The sequence below is a fragment of the Brugia malayi genome, assembly GCF_000002995.4.
Source record: "Brugia malayi strain FR3 genome assembly, contig: Bm_v4_ChrX_scaffold_001, whole genome shotgun sequence".
Taxonomy (NCBI): Eukaryota; Metazoa; Nematoda; class Chromadorea; order Rhabditida; family Onchocercidae; genus Brugia; species Brugia malayi.
The window spans coordinates 7,930,527-7,944,979 of record NW_025062479.1 but is presented as its reverse complement, the minus strand read 5'-3'; the positions used below and the strand labels follow the sequence as shown (position 1 = coordinate 7,944,979).

The following is a 14,453-nucleotide window of genomic DNA, read 5'->3' as shown; positions in this document are numbered from 1 at the left end:
TATATCTTGGAAATTGAATACTACAAATCGTACAAATCAGGAAATGCACAAAAATGCTCAAGGAATGAAATATTCTATGTCTCAATAATGTCTTGTTTACCCGAAGTACAAGTGAGACACTTTTTTCTACAAATACATAGAGAAATAATAGAATTATGAGAGTTTTGATGCTCATAATTAGATAGCACATTATGCTTGGGATGCATTTTTTGGTTGGGAAAGAAAAGGTGGAAAAGAAAATTAAGGAATGAACACTATTTATTGCAATTGGGGAAAGACATTATTCCCAATAGTAAGTAAAGTAAAACAAAATTATATTCATAGAAATAACAATCATTTGCCATTTTTAAAAATTTTGGCACATTTCGTTTTTTTCAAATCTGAGATTGCTCAAGTGCTTATTCGGAAAATATCCATTATATTTTTAAAAGAGTTTAGAGGCATTCATGATCTGACACTTTTGGCTCATAAGTTTTTTTTTATTCAGGTATGCTTGTATGAATTAGGATTCGAATAACTAGGAAAGGCAGTTTTTGGTAGGTGATTAATCAGCTTTCTGCTGAAGAAGAAGCTGATTTTCATATTAAAATTTCGAAACTTAAGTCTGCTTTATTAAAGAAATGGAATTTGCTTTTACAGACCACTCAATTAGATGTAGTTACCAGCATAAAAGTATACATTTTTGCAGTGAAAACATCCCAAAGTAAATAAAATGCATTTTAACTGGGTTGTTTTCGATTTGAATTTCAAATATCTTTGTGAACATTGATTACTGCGTTAAATATTAAGATTCTGATAATAGTCAATTACTTGGGATTGAAAGAAATGTTTGCAGGAAATCTTTTGAAGCATTTATGTCTAAATTAAATACCTATTAAAAAATGTGAGAGTTTGTACTTTCTTGTGCACCTACATTACGCAAGAAACTGGAAACAAATCAGTTTGTTAGCTTGCAGTAAGTAAATAATCACCTCATACAAGACTCTTACCTTAACATATAATCTTGAAAACAAAGGTTATAAATTGGTTTTTGCTATTTGGCCCATAATTCACTCAATATCGGTCATTTCAAAAAGAAGCCAGCCACTTTACTACAACCAAATTTATAGATTTACAGAGTTCTGATACCAATTCTCCAAAACTGATCGTCAAAGTTTGCAAGAGATTTTATTGGATTTTCGGTTTTTCCCAAAAAAATTGAGTTTTGAATTTCTTAGCTAAAGCAGTTTCTTTTGTACTTTTATGCACTTATTTTTTGTCTTGAAGATACTCTAAATTCATATTTCAGTGTTTTGGAACTCATTAACTTTGTTGTAAAGCATTTTTAGCGAGTGGCCATCTGAACTAGAGCTCACTGTGGGTGGATGGCTTATCTTTTTGGATTTACTACGATTTTGTAAGATAAACCACAATATGAACTACTGCTACACTTAATTCACTCTGTGTAATAGTTGCGAAGAAAACATGTGGGATATTCCGTCTATGGTGATCTGCAGAGCATGCCTAAGAAAGCCTACCACCGTACTGAAACTGATAAATGAAATGGAAAACAGATAACTGATGGATAATTGATGAAGTCAGATTTCTATACAGTATAGAAACGGAGATGAAGCTTTGAATCACAGATAAATTTCGCAGCTTCTTTTCAAAAAAAGTTTTTGGTGTCCATATTTAAAAAGGAAGTGTTTGTTTAAAACCTTAGAAAAATATAAGAAGTGGGATTTAAGTGGTAGCAAACAGTAGCAAGCTGACGACTGATGATATCAATTCATTCAGAACATTCGATATTCACATATAGTAAATTTCACTTCTATGTTTGAAATAGAAGTAAAATTAACATAATAGCATAATAATTGTACTGTAACATAATAATTATACTTTGTACATTTAAAGTGTAATTATGGTTACTGGTTTATACCTATGTCCTTCGTCAAATGATAGTAAAGACTATCGTGATTCTGTAACCATTAAAGTTATTTCTAGCACTAATGTTCACTAATTTAGTAATTATAATAAATAATTTGTAATCACAGGGAGTGAAAAATGTTTCAGTTCTCTTTACTTTATTTATTACTCACCATTCCAGTAATAATATGAATCTCGGCTCAAATCCATATGCACGACGATTTTGAAAACTTTTAATGCAAAAGTAATTTCTTGAGAATAAATGACAGTCAGCTGAGTGGAACCCGAAAGAAAACCTAATGGGCACATTGGTACAATTCCAACTTTTTTTCATTTGTTAAAAATTTCAGATTCATGAGGACTAGCCTCAGGCTCACTAATGGCAGAAGAAATTACTGATTTCAAACTTAACATTAAGAAAATAAACTGCATAAAAAATACCAAAATTTTTTACATTATTTTCTTCTTCACTGAAATATTCAAGTGGAGAAACTAATTCCCAACCTCCACATAACATAGAATTTGTCGAATTGCATGTTATGTTACTTAGGATGATCTTATAGAAAAAAAAAGTGAGTCGAAGGAGAAAACAGTGAAGAAAAAAAACAAAAGTATCTTCTTCCATAAATTAAAAAATATGGGAAGAAAGTACAGAATAAGTTATCAGGGGATTGCTCAACGTCTTAAAATAATGAGACTTCTTCCATTTATCGTCATGCAAAGAGCAAACATGTTGACTTGAGTTCAAAGCATAATCATGCAAACTTTGAAATGTATTTTCCTAATAGTCAATAGCCGACAAATTAACGTTGCAAATCTTCTAGCCTATTTGGTCGCCAATCACCTAGTTTTTATAATTAATTTATCTCAAATTATTACGTTTGGAATGGAATAAATTCAACTTAAAAATAGGGTATTCTAGAATTTCATTTCGAATTGTGCATTCCACATGGAATATCGGGTGATTTTTCAGTATGAAAACTGAGTATTTCAGTTTCATGTCAAGTTCTGAAGGACAGCCTAAGATGTAGCATATATTTTAAATTAATTCCTCTTATTGAGTTTTGATATATTTAACTGCAGGGACTCTTCTATTACAACGTGTAATTTATGCAATCAATCTGGCAAGTAACAAGCATTAAAAGCAGATAGAGAAGGAAGAAATAATAGAAACAGAAAAAATTATTGTAAATACAGATGAAAAATAATAAATCAATATTCACAACTAGCGGAAATGAACTGACTGTTAGATATATGGCATCGAAAAACTTCATCTGTACAATTATTCACATCAGTTACTTCTGATTCAAATTTCCTCTAACAAAATTATACATGAAATGCTCCAGTACAAGGATTCAAAGAAAGCGTCTTTCAAACATATATCTTGAAGAATTGCATAAAACAACATAAAGGATATATAAATCATTACTGATATTTTATTTTTATTGGTTACTAATAGTGATTTTTTAATCATCAACAGGATTTTCATCGATGAATTTTTTGCAAGCAGTAGTTTATTAAGCTTCAAAATTCTTTACACGCTAACTAAAGGTAACATAATTTTAATTGAAATAGCTGCAATGTCCAATCACATGAGTTTCTAAATCTGGCTCATCCAAACAGGGGAATAATTTTTAATTACAGTGAACCACTTCTCCATAAAACCCGACCTATGCTTTTCATCATCACGACAAAATTTAAATCTCGTAACACCAAATGCATGATATATAAATGAATCTACTTATGAAAGAATTCGAAAAAAAGATAGTGGTTCTATTTCTTAACAAATTTGTTTAAAAACAAGGAATTTAATAGAAATATTAATCTTAAATAGCACTGAAGTTGTCTTACCATTTGGTAAAATCGTTAGTGTATAATATTTATATGCTCAGTTAAATTTAAACATATCATGAATTTTCATAAAACAAACAATCGACCAATTAATCACTTAATTAATGAGGGTGCTCATACATATTTGCACAAATTAACTAACAAATAATTCAGAATACCTATGTGTTTAAATGTTTAAATCTCCCTTCACGTTCTGTTTGTGCTTTTTTTTTTCATTCAAAGATACGATATTAATGCTTTCTCAGTATTTTGTGTTATTTATAGCGAATATGGTGAAATGAATTTTAAAATTATCTATTCTGAATTTATATTCTTTACACATACTAATTAAGATAATGTCCCAAGATGAGTAGAAAATTATTAACTTCTATATAGGTTTATTAAGTGCTTTGAAGAAACTTTTTGTTTGAATTTTATTTCAAACCAATTTTTCGAATGTTTTTTTTTTCATCATTTTTCTGCAGATGACGTCCGCAATTGTTTTCATAACTCATTATGATAACGTTATCAATATTTGAGCGCAAGAACAATAGTAATAAAAATTCATAAGAGCAACATTGGGCTGAAGAATTTATCAGCAGAAAAACGCTATGGTTAAATTTCACTTTTTAAATCAGAAAAGAGTGAGAAATATATACATCATACGATATTCATTTCAAACATTATCAATCTCTTTGATCTTGGATTTAAAAAAAAAAAACATAAATTGCACACTTGATCACCGTTGTCATTCCTTTTCCGACCATTCCGCATCTATATATATATATATATATATATATATATATATATATATATATATATATATTACCATAAATTAATGAGTAAGCACAGTAGGAAATGATTTACTTTCACATCGATGATGTTACTCTTACAACCTCCATTTTTCTAAAAAATCGCATTTATTTCTTGATAACGCAAAATCATTCATTGAATTCATTGTTCTGAATTTTATAAGAATTGCAAAACTTTAGCTTACTATACGATTTTTACTTGTGATTCAATATTGACGTTATTGAATTGTCAGTGTTGAATTTTAATTATCATCAGTTCTTACTTAGCAAAAAGGAGTTATAATCAATCGCATTTGTTAATCTGAAAACTTTTCTTTGTTTCGTTGTTAAGCTTTTGAATGCGGTTGCACGACTAACTACTTAACGCTCATTAATAGAGGTGAAAAGGAACATAAAAGTGCATAGACTAACAAGTAACATATTTTTCATCACAAAACTGTTGAAATTAATTGTGGTTTGCAGGAATACGATGCGCGAAAATGTACAAGAATTATATTATTATTGCTGAAATATTTAGAAAATTGAGGACTTCAAGAAAAAAAAATGTTATCACTGTGAATAAATGCAAGCAAAAAAGTAATGAAAACATCTAGAAAGCGCGAAAAGTTTCTGAACAGTAAATTTCGATGAGAAAAAAATAAAACAATATTATATAATAGATTGTCAATCTGATTGTTTGCCAAATACTTTTTTAACCTGGCACTTAGTTTATAAAACCATCAAATGTTGTGTTTCAGGAATGAACAAGCCTAAGCTTTACGAATTTGGATAAAGCTTATTCCAAAAAACAATTGAAAAAAATTTTAGTATTCCAAAACAGTATGAAAGTACAATTGAATTACTTTCGAAGTAAAATTTTTTTAAAAATTTTTCCTAAGGAATAAATTAGACAAAGCTCGAGTACTATCGAATTATCTTGTGATATTATAATGGCACTTTATGTGCGTCTTTTTGTGTTCTTCAAAAGGAATTTTTTCCAGCAATAATTAGTTTTTAACTTTTTTTTTTTTCAAGAAATAAGTGGAAACTATCAACTAATAGCTATTAGTTCTGTTTAGGAACGAAAAGACAGGAAACCGCAGTTTATTTGGAAAATTAATGTTTGAACAATTCGATCGATTTGGAAAAAAAAAGCAGTCATTCTTTTCACATTGATTTATTTAATTTCAAAATGTCCATTCATTTACTAAAATAATGCATCTGCATCCATCACCACATCCATATTTTATTACGATCATGATCTTAGAAGATTTTTAATGAAGCCATCACCATGACTAGTTCATTTTGAATTAACTCCATGCAAATGTTTCCTATTTCCCTTCTTTCGTATATAGTTTCCCAAGGCATCAGTGTTTAAATAACAGTTTGATAAGCTATTACCAGTTTTGCGAAGAGATGCTGATCAGAAATTATTAGTGAGAACACTAAAAACACGCGCGTATCTTTTAGAACAGAACTGGTTTTAGCCTCAGCTAACTGGAAATTTTTCGTAGACAGTATATTTTAAGCAACTGTTCGATAAGACAGTGACTCAAAGAAGTTCTGTCTTCTGTTCACACTGGAAAAGGATTGATTTATAATAGATGGCCTGCTGATACATTATTTTCAACTTGATGATTTATGAGTTTCTGCGTCGGTGGCACAAACATTAACTGCTCATCACAATTTTCCAGTTCTCCACTGTGGTACATAGAATTTAAAAAGGAACTCGTTTCCAGATTTTTTTTGTATCTGTTGAAATGATGAAGTTCGACAAAGATTTCGCCATCATCTATCAAAAGATGATTCCAAAACGTGGTGCATTACTAAACTTATTCTTTTCTGAAGTTTAAAGAGCACATGTTTGCATATATGAGTCATATATGCACTGGCGATCATTCACTGTTTGCTTAAGAGAAATTTCTCTGTTGTAATTATAATACAAACGAAGAACAGATGCTTGGCTGTGGCGCAATCTCTAATCACCAGTGTGTGGATCACTTGCCTCATGATGATGCAAGGAGCAGTAGGTGCAGCAACGACCACACTAAATATTTGTTTATTATTTTTGCACTGTCAAAATCCATCACATAAATCCGCAACTCTAAATGACAGGTATTTTTCCTCATAAACAGGTAAATTCCCCCTTCTAAATTATATAACGCATCGCTAGTATCTTTAATAGAACATCACCAATATCATTAAAACATGATTGCACAACGGAATTTCCATGATTGTATTGTTGCGAAATTAGTTAAAAAAGTTACTACTCAAAACTTACTAATTATGATACAGGTTAAGTCGGAGCTATTTATGACTTTTGAAACATTTCTCCACCTCCTTCTGTGCGAGATTCATCCAAACTATCTACTCAAGAAATTACGGTAAGAATACAAAAGCATTTGACCGTATTTCTAGGGAAAGCGAGGAAATTTTTCACCAAGTAGAAGCAAATTTGTAGAGCCAAGCATGCAATAAATCATCAGACGTGTGTTATCTATCATCTCCAACAATGCCCTTCTTTCATTTCTGCGATCTTTCCCACTTCTAACTCCTGCTTCATCCTCATCAGGCCTCTTTTTATCTAATAACACAAATCCAAATGATCAAAATCGAGACAATTTTGAGTCACATAAATAGTTTAAAATTTAGTACACATTTCTATTGTGATCATTATTGATCACAATTTCAAAAGATTCAAAAGACATTTGCTTTAGGAATAAAGAAAAATTTTTTGCATGAATTCAACACAAATTTTATAGTATAATTCCAAAACTGAAAAATAAAATTCATTAGAACTGCTCAACATTTCGGTTTATCACACTGATTGAAAACATCAGAAACTATAACTTCCAATGCTGAATGATTTTCTCTTTAATTTCCTTATTGACTGGAGTGTAGGTGTCATATAGATCGTGAAACATTGAGTTCTTTAAAAAGTAGCTCAATTTATCATTAAAGAAAGGAATGCATCATGTCTCTGATGATGTTTCCGAGTAGAAAGCAAAACACATAATTAGTTATGAAGTGATTTTTTATTTTGCAATGATTTATACAAGAGTACCCAGTTCCAGAAAGCAGTTTATTTGAGTAAGTAATGCTGCAAAAAGTGCTTGAATGCATAAATCTCCATTTCCTGACTTCCGTTTCAAAGAAAAGAAAGTGGTAACGTAAGAATAAGGAAGATATTCAGGATAGTACAACTGCAACTGGCACCTCGATTGAAGTTCGCTTCTCCTTCCTTTCCTCCTAAGTGACGCTCCCAAAGTATCTAGCACTATCCGCGAATGAATTATTACCCTGTTGCTTTTAAGCTCCACGCAAGCAAGCAATAGTGATGATAGATAATGGATGGGTGGAGAGACAATCGATCAGATCGACAAGAATAAATTGACGGGAGAATGGGAAGACAGGAAAGACGAATTTGACGGATTGTGCATGGGACTACGTAGTAAGACTTATAGCGAGATTGTGAAAGACAACTCAGGACAATATCACACACACACATACACATACACATTAGTAGGATGATGACAGTTACTGTATAGTGCAATGATTGATAAGCAGCCAAAGGATGCCGATCTGCGGCACACTTCAAAGAGTCTGTTCGGCTGCCGGAATCTCTTCTTGGCTGGACACGCGTAATCCATCACGCTGTCCTGTCAATAAACAGACAATTCTAACCATTCTGCCAACACTTCCTTCCTTCATCTTCTCCTACCCTTATATATGATGTCATTCTCACTCTGCTATTGCTCCAAGCAAATTTATTGACGTGAAACTTGTCATTTGACTAATTGATGATTGATGAGAAAAAGTTTAAGAAGAACTATGATTAACACAAAATTGCTTACATACAGATAACAAGTTTGCTATACAGAATGGAAATGGTGGAACAATCCAGTCGGCATCCTGACATCAAGTTATGCTTTCTGATCCGATTAACACAAAGTGACGACGTGCGATTAACAGCTTTCAATCATCTTCGTCTAAACTGGATCGATGCATGATTGTTGTGCGGACAATTTTGATATCCAAGAATGGAACCACCTTAAATAAGACATTCCCTTTAATGTCATTCCTGACTAGATAACCTGAGAAACGTTGAAGCGGGAACACTTTTTATCTTCCTTATTAATAGAGGCATTGACTCATTGGCAACCTAAAATAAATTTATTTTTTCTACAAATACCAAATGAAATAATCAATAGAATTTCGGATAGCAGCCCAAACAATACTTTCATTCAGATGGCTAAATTATTCCGCATTAATTTTTAGAAAACTAGCAGTAGTACAGAATTTAAGACTACTGAATAATTTCAAAACTATCACTTCCTGACATTATAATTCCGCAGAAAAATCAAACCCTTGAAATGTTTTGAAAATACTGATAAAAATAATAAAGTAACAAGGAAAGGAAAGACAGAAAGAACAATGCTCTGTTCTTGTCTTTCAAAAGCAATAACATTTATTATGTCCTTACAACTGTTATAATCAGCAAATGATTATTTGTTAACACAACCAATATTGAACCACTGTCTGTCTACAATACTATATACGTTGTCTTCATAATGCATCATTGAGGAACTATGCCTAATGAGGATGCTTTTCCTTGGATAAAATAATTATTTCTCATAAATGATAACAACGTCGAATAATTTACTAATCATTCTATAACCAGTAAAGCAATCCCAATAAAGTTCTGCCAATAAAATTCACAAGTTGATTTTAATCCATAAAAATTTTATCAGCTTTTCTATTCAAACGAACCCTTGTTAAATTAACCTTAATTCATCTACAACTCTGGTTACTTCGATAGAACAGAAGTGCTAATCAATGATCGAAGTTCTATTTTAATGACATTTATTGGCATTCGTTCACTGAATGACATTACTGAAGGCGAGTGTTTTTAGTATTAACAGACCAATAGGGTTTATAAGGCTAAAGGTGTTGTTTCACTACTACTACAGTGATCGTTCGTGTTCAGAGAGTAGAACTGAAAACGTTTATACAGTCCAGTAAAATTACAAAACAACTTTTAAACTGCAACACTTTCTAGGCTATCATGATCCAAAACGATCCATAATCTGAATAATCATTTTTGTTGTGTGAAATCTCATAATTGAAGGTTCATATGCAAAAGAGGATTCAGATCAAATCATACGACTGATTGGTCATTTATTAATCTACAAAGAGAATCTTAGTTCAAGCCCTATGACTGATGTTGTTTGCACACAACCGTTATCAAAGCAGTATTCCTGTTTTATAAAAACAATAAATTAGATTTTTGCAACAAAAGCAATCTGTTTCCCTGATATATCCATTATCTTTCACCTGGCTTTTGCAGTATGAAAGAAAAATGGTAAACACAAACGCAAAACGCTATCAATCTAAAGCAAGCGATCCATTCATTCATTCATTTTAAGAAACTAGTTATTTATATATATATATATATAGAACTAATTATCTATATATTATAGCGCATCAAAGTGCCACAGCTATTACTACTATTATTATTATTGTTATTGTTATTATTCATTATTATTATTATTATTGTCATTATTCATTATTATTATTATTGTCATTATTCATTATTATTATTATTACTGTTATTATTACTATATTATTATTTATTATTAATTATTAGTAAACTGAGAGAACACCTTGCTCAAAGCAGCGGTCGTTTGTCAAAACTTACAGTGTACCTCACTCTAAGAATGCTATCAGTGAATATGGTAGGAAGGGTGATGATGTTAACATCATCTTTATATTACCGTATGTCGAAGCAGTGGTGACGACGTGATTGACAGATGCTGCGCTCCATTCGTTTCTTTCAACTTTCATTCTTTAATATTCGCCAAATTTCACAATACACAATAAACATGTCTTTAAATGTCAAAACATTGGAAATCTCAGCTTCCTTCTATAGGTAGCGGTTTTTTAATGATACCATTTCCTGCCCCATGCTAAACATATCATATGATTAACACGATTCTGAAGCTGAAACGAAAGCATTTATTTGAACAAAATTATACATGTTACTCTAACATACAAGTTTGCACCTGCAAGAAATTATTTAGTGTACAAATATATCTTGTATGTGTTTGTTGTCAATCTGGCAGTTGCAATGTATGGTGTTGAAGCCCATCAATCAAAGAACTATCAAATTTGGAGGGAAAACAAGGGATGATTTTGCAAAGAAATAGCAATTTAGTATTTGAGAATTGTAGTTACTGCACAGAAATAGAAACAAGGCAAGAGGAGAAATGAATTTGTTGGTTTGCACCGTTTGTTAATGCATCAATCATTCTTGGGAGCATCGAACTCTTTCTCCTTTGTCAGTATATGAAATGTGCTTGTTGCAGTTGCAAAGTGATCCATTTAACACTACCAATAGCCAGTCAATAAGTTTTGTTGAAGTTGTAAGCAGTGGGTAGTGAGCGGCAAATATCCAGAAGAGAGGACTAGGAAATAGTAGATTGATAGGCATCTCGTTCAAATAAGATAAATGAGACAATTTTGAAAGAATTCCGTGGAAGTGCTTCTCCTTCTTCATTCAAATTTTCTCCTTTTTCTCTTTCAACTTTGACGAAATTGCTTCTGAAGACACGATGGATAGCAGGCCGCACAATAGGAATCACCTTCTAAAGAATGATTGATCAATGAGTGCCTTAGCACTATCACCTCAGAACTTACAATCAATCAATCAATCATTTCAGCCTTTCCTCCAAAACGCCTAACTTGGATACTACCCGTAGTTCTTCCTTAATTTTCCTTAACCCATTTACCGCCTTATTTTATTATTTCGAAGTTATATCTTATGTATCATTTCTATTTGTTCATCAATCAATCATTTCGGCCTTTCCTCCAAAGCTGAATGAATGTGAAGTTTAACTTACTTATATGAAAATTGCTAGAAACACATAGGCTATCTGTCTAAAAGCTGCTATCTAAAAAATGGTTTCAATATTCTATGCATGAATTACATCACATGACATAAAAACACCAGCAGATTTCCAAATGTTGTCTGATTTATATCATATAAGAACACTTTGCTGCAAATAGCAAGTTCAATAACTGGGATGATATAAGCGGGAGTAAAAGATAAGAAGAAATGTGCCGGAGTGGAAAAATTAGTAAAGTGAGCATTTTATGAATTATATGTGAAGAGACAGATGCCGTTTAATGCAGCCTTTTCTTGCTGTGATGAAAAATCAAAGAGTACCTTGTTTTTAAAATGGTTTCATAAAAGAATTTTACTTGACACCAATAAATACTTTTAACTGAATACTCATATTCAAATTATAACTAGAATCTAGAAATTTATTTAAGTTACCACTTTTTTTCTCAAATATATTATCGAATGTTATTGTTTTTATTTGTTTGTTCAACTACATTTAAAATGTAGTTCGTTAAATTTTAATTTATTTTTATGATACAAGAACAAATTCCCTTCACTTTCATTGGATATTCTTAGCTATAATTTGCTATGATTTGTTCTGTAACCTACTTCTGGATTCATGTAACCTCTGAATGGCGCGAAAATCAAGATACAAGAGATAGAGTATGTAAATTACAATACATGTTCAGAAGAGAAAACTGGGAAATAGTACATTGATAGATTAATAGATGTGTTGTTAATTAATCATGTAACTTCAAAACCGCAAGTTACACACTATAACACCGATTCTTAATTAAGTTTCGTGGATAAAAAATACAAATACATCAGCCATAAACAAGTCTGAAACGTTCCTTCTGATAGAAGCCAAACATTTGAGAAAATACATTACAGTGTTTATTTACTCTTAATTATTATTTCGAAATCTTTACAACTTGATGAAATCACAAGTCATCACTTTGAAGGATAGTATTGGGTTTTTTTTTTTTTCAATCTTATTTGTATAATGAACTGTAGAATGTAACGGTTAAAATTCAATCAGTATGTCCAGAAAAAAATAAGGTGAAATAAAATTGGAGCAAAAGGAATAACGAAAATTGATATTTGTGTCTTTATTGATACCTTCCAATGATTTGATGAGTTCACAATGTTTTAAGTCTTTTTCTGATCATTTTAAGAACAGATGATTACTTCAAAATCATGAAGTGGTGATGTGCTTCTTTTTCAAGATAATGTATTCGCTACAGTGACGCAATAGCTTATTTGCAATATTTGTTTTAGTGAAACAATATGTCACATATAATTTGTATGCATATATCTAGGAATTAAACTCCTTTTTCATCATGCACAAATTCATTACTATTTCATATATAATTAGTGCAATTACAACTATTGTAATTATATGTCACCCAGTCTTATTCATCAAAACCCTGTTGGATTCGATATAGGGTCGGGTGTGGAGTGGGTTTACGGCGAGATATCATGAATCGTTTGTGCACGACAGTACCTTTTGCACTTCTCATGAGCAAGGGTGGCGAATTTTCACGATCGCGACGCGTAGTTGGATTCTCCTTCTTCAAGCTACGACCACGTGGTGGTATATCAATTTTTGAAGCATCATTCATAGCAATCGCATTGCACTGAAAAAAGATTTTATTGTGTGATTTCTCACCTTGAGTTTTAGGAACAGCTTTCGAAACAATAAAATAGTGCTTAGCATCAGCAAAGTAAGCGATATGGAAATAGCCGAATCATAGTTTTTATAATACGAAAAGGCACTTAATGGTGTTTTTACTTCTGTGTCGCGATGCCCTGCTTCATTATTTTTCTGCTCCTTAACGGGGTTAGCATCTCTCACAAGAAGGTTCTCGGAATCCTTTCCCGAGTTTCTTGTTTCCTCTTCGTTAGATGCAGGAATATTAATACAGACAGGGACGGAAATTTCTATTAAAAAATCTCCGCTTGAAGGATTTGAGTTGGGTGAATTCCGAGCATTCGAATTCTCTGTGGACATTTTTGAAGACAACACCACCACCACCACGGATAGCAATAATTGTACAATGATGCCTTGACGATAATTTCACATTATTTAGGCATTTTTGCTCTGTATATCATTAAATCTGCTATACTACAAATTATTCCTTGTATTCAGAAAGCGAGAAGTATAGTAGATTTAAGTACCGAAACAATTGGAATTGTTTCGGTACTTTTTGAAATCAGTGTAAAAAACATCCATGAGATTAAATTTAGAAATCTAAAAAAAATTTGGAAAAATTGGAACTTTTTAAAATCGAATGGACGGTCTGACATAGTATCGAAAACTTCATTTCAGTGTCCCATTTTCTTGTACACGTGTCCGTTAGAATTTTGAGAGTTCTCGGTGTAAACCCACTATAATACATGAAAATTGTGAAAGTAATGAAGGAAAACGACGTTATTATATTCCAATATAATTTGAAGATATTAGATGATGAGCGATCAACACTCAATACGCGAAAAAAGTTGATAAAACCCTAAATAATCTACTTTAATTTCGCAACACCTATACCACCCTGTTTAAGGCTTTTTTATTAATGATTGGTATAACTTCAACTAATTAAGCATTACAATTTACTGTCCACCAAAAATATTTGACCATTTCATCCTCCAGATACGCACCATCATTTTTAATTTGCAACCACGATCATTAATCAAGTGAATTGTAGCTATACTAACCCCCGAAGGCATACAGTGCCAGTTTCGCTTTGAGCAACGCCAAACCACCGGAAAGAATTCCGGTTTGCTAAATTTGAAAAATTGCCGAAAGTATTGTGTACAGAATATCAGGTAACTCTTTATGCTTCGCCGAACTGTCCCAATGCATCACTTCAACCGTCAATCGATCATCGTTATTGTACGAAAAGAAGATTAATGAGCCATTTTTTATCTCATCCATCAACATTTATTAAATGTTGATTTTAATGGCTTCAGAAAACGTATCTTCACCCTATCTCCCTCCCCCTCCCTTCCCCTTCTTCCTCTACTCCCTT

The 14,453-nt window shown here is 31.8% G+C and overlaps 1 protein-coding gene across 1 annotated transcript; it reads right to left on the bottom strand.

Annotated features, from left to right (window-relative positions):
- Positions 1 to 12,839: 12,839 nt before the first annotated feature.
- Bm9668 (Uncharacterized protein) lies at positions 12,840 to 13,438 on the bottom strand (the record flags this gene model as incomplete). The annotated part of the gene is made up of 2 exons (XM_001898924.2): positions 12,840 to 13,064; positions 13,220 to 13,438. The coding sequence occupies 2 exons, from the start codon at positions 13,436 to 13,438 to the stop codon at positions 12,840 to 12,842; spliced, it is 444 nt and encodes a 147-aa protein (XP_001898959.1).
- Positions 13,439 to 14,453: the final 1,015 nt, after the last annotated feature.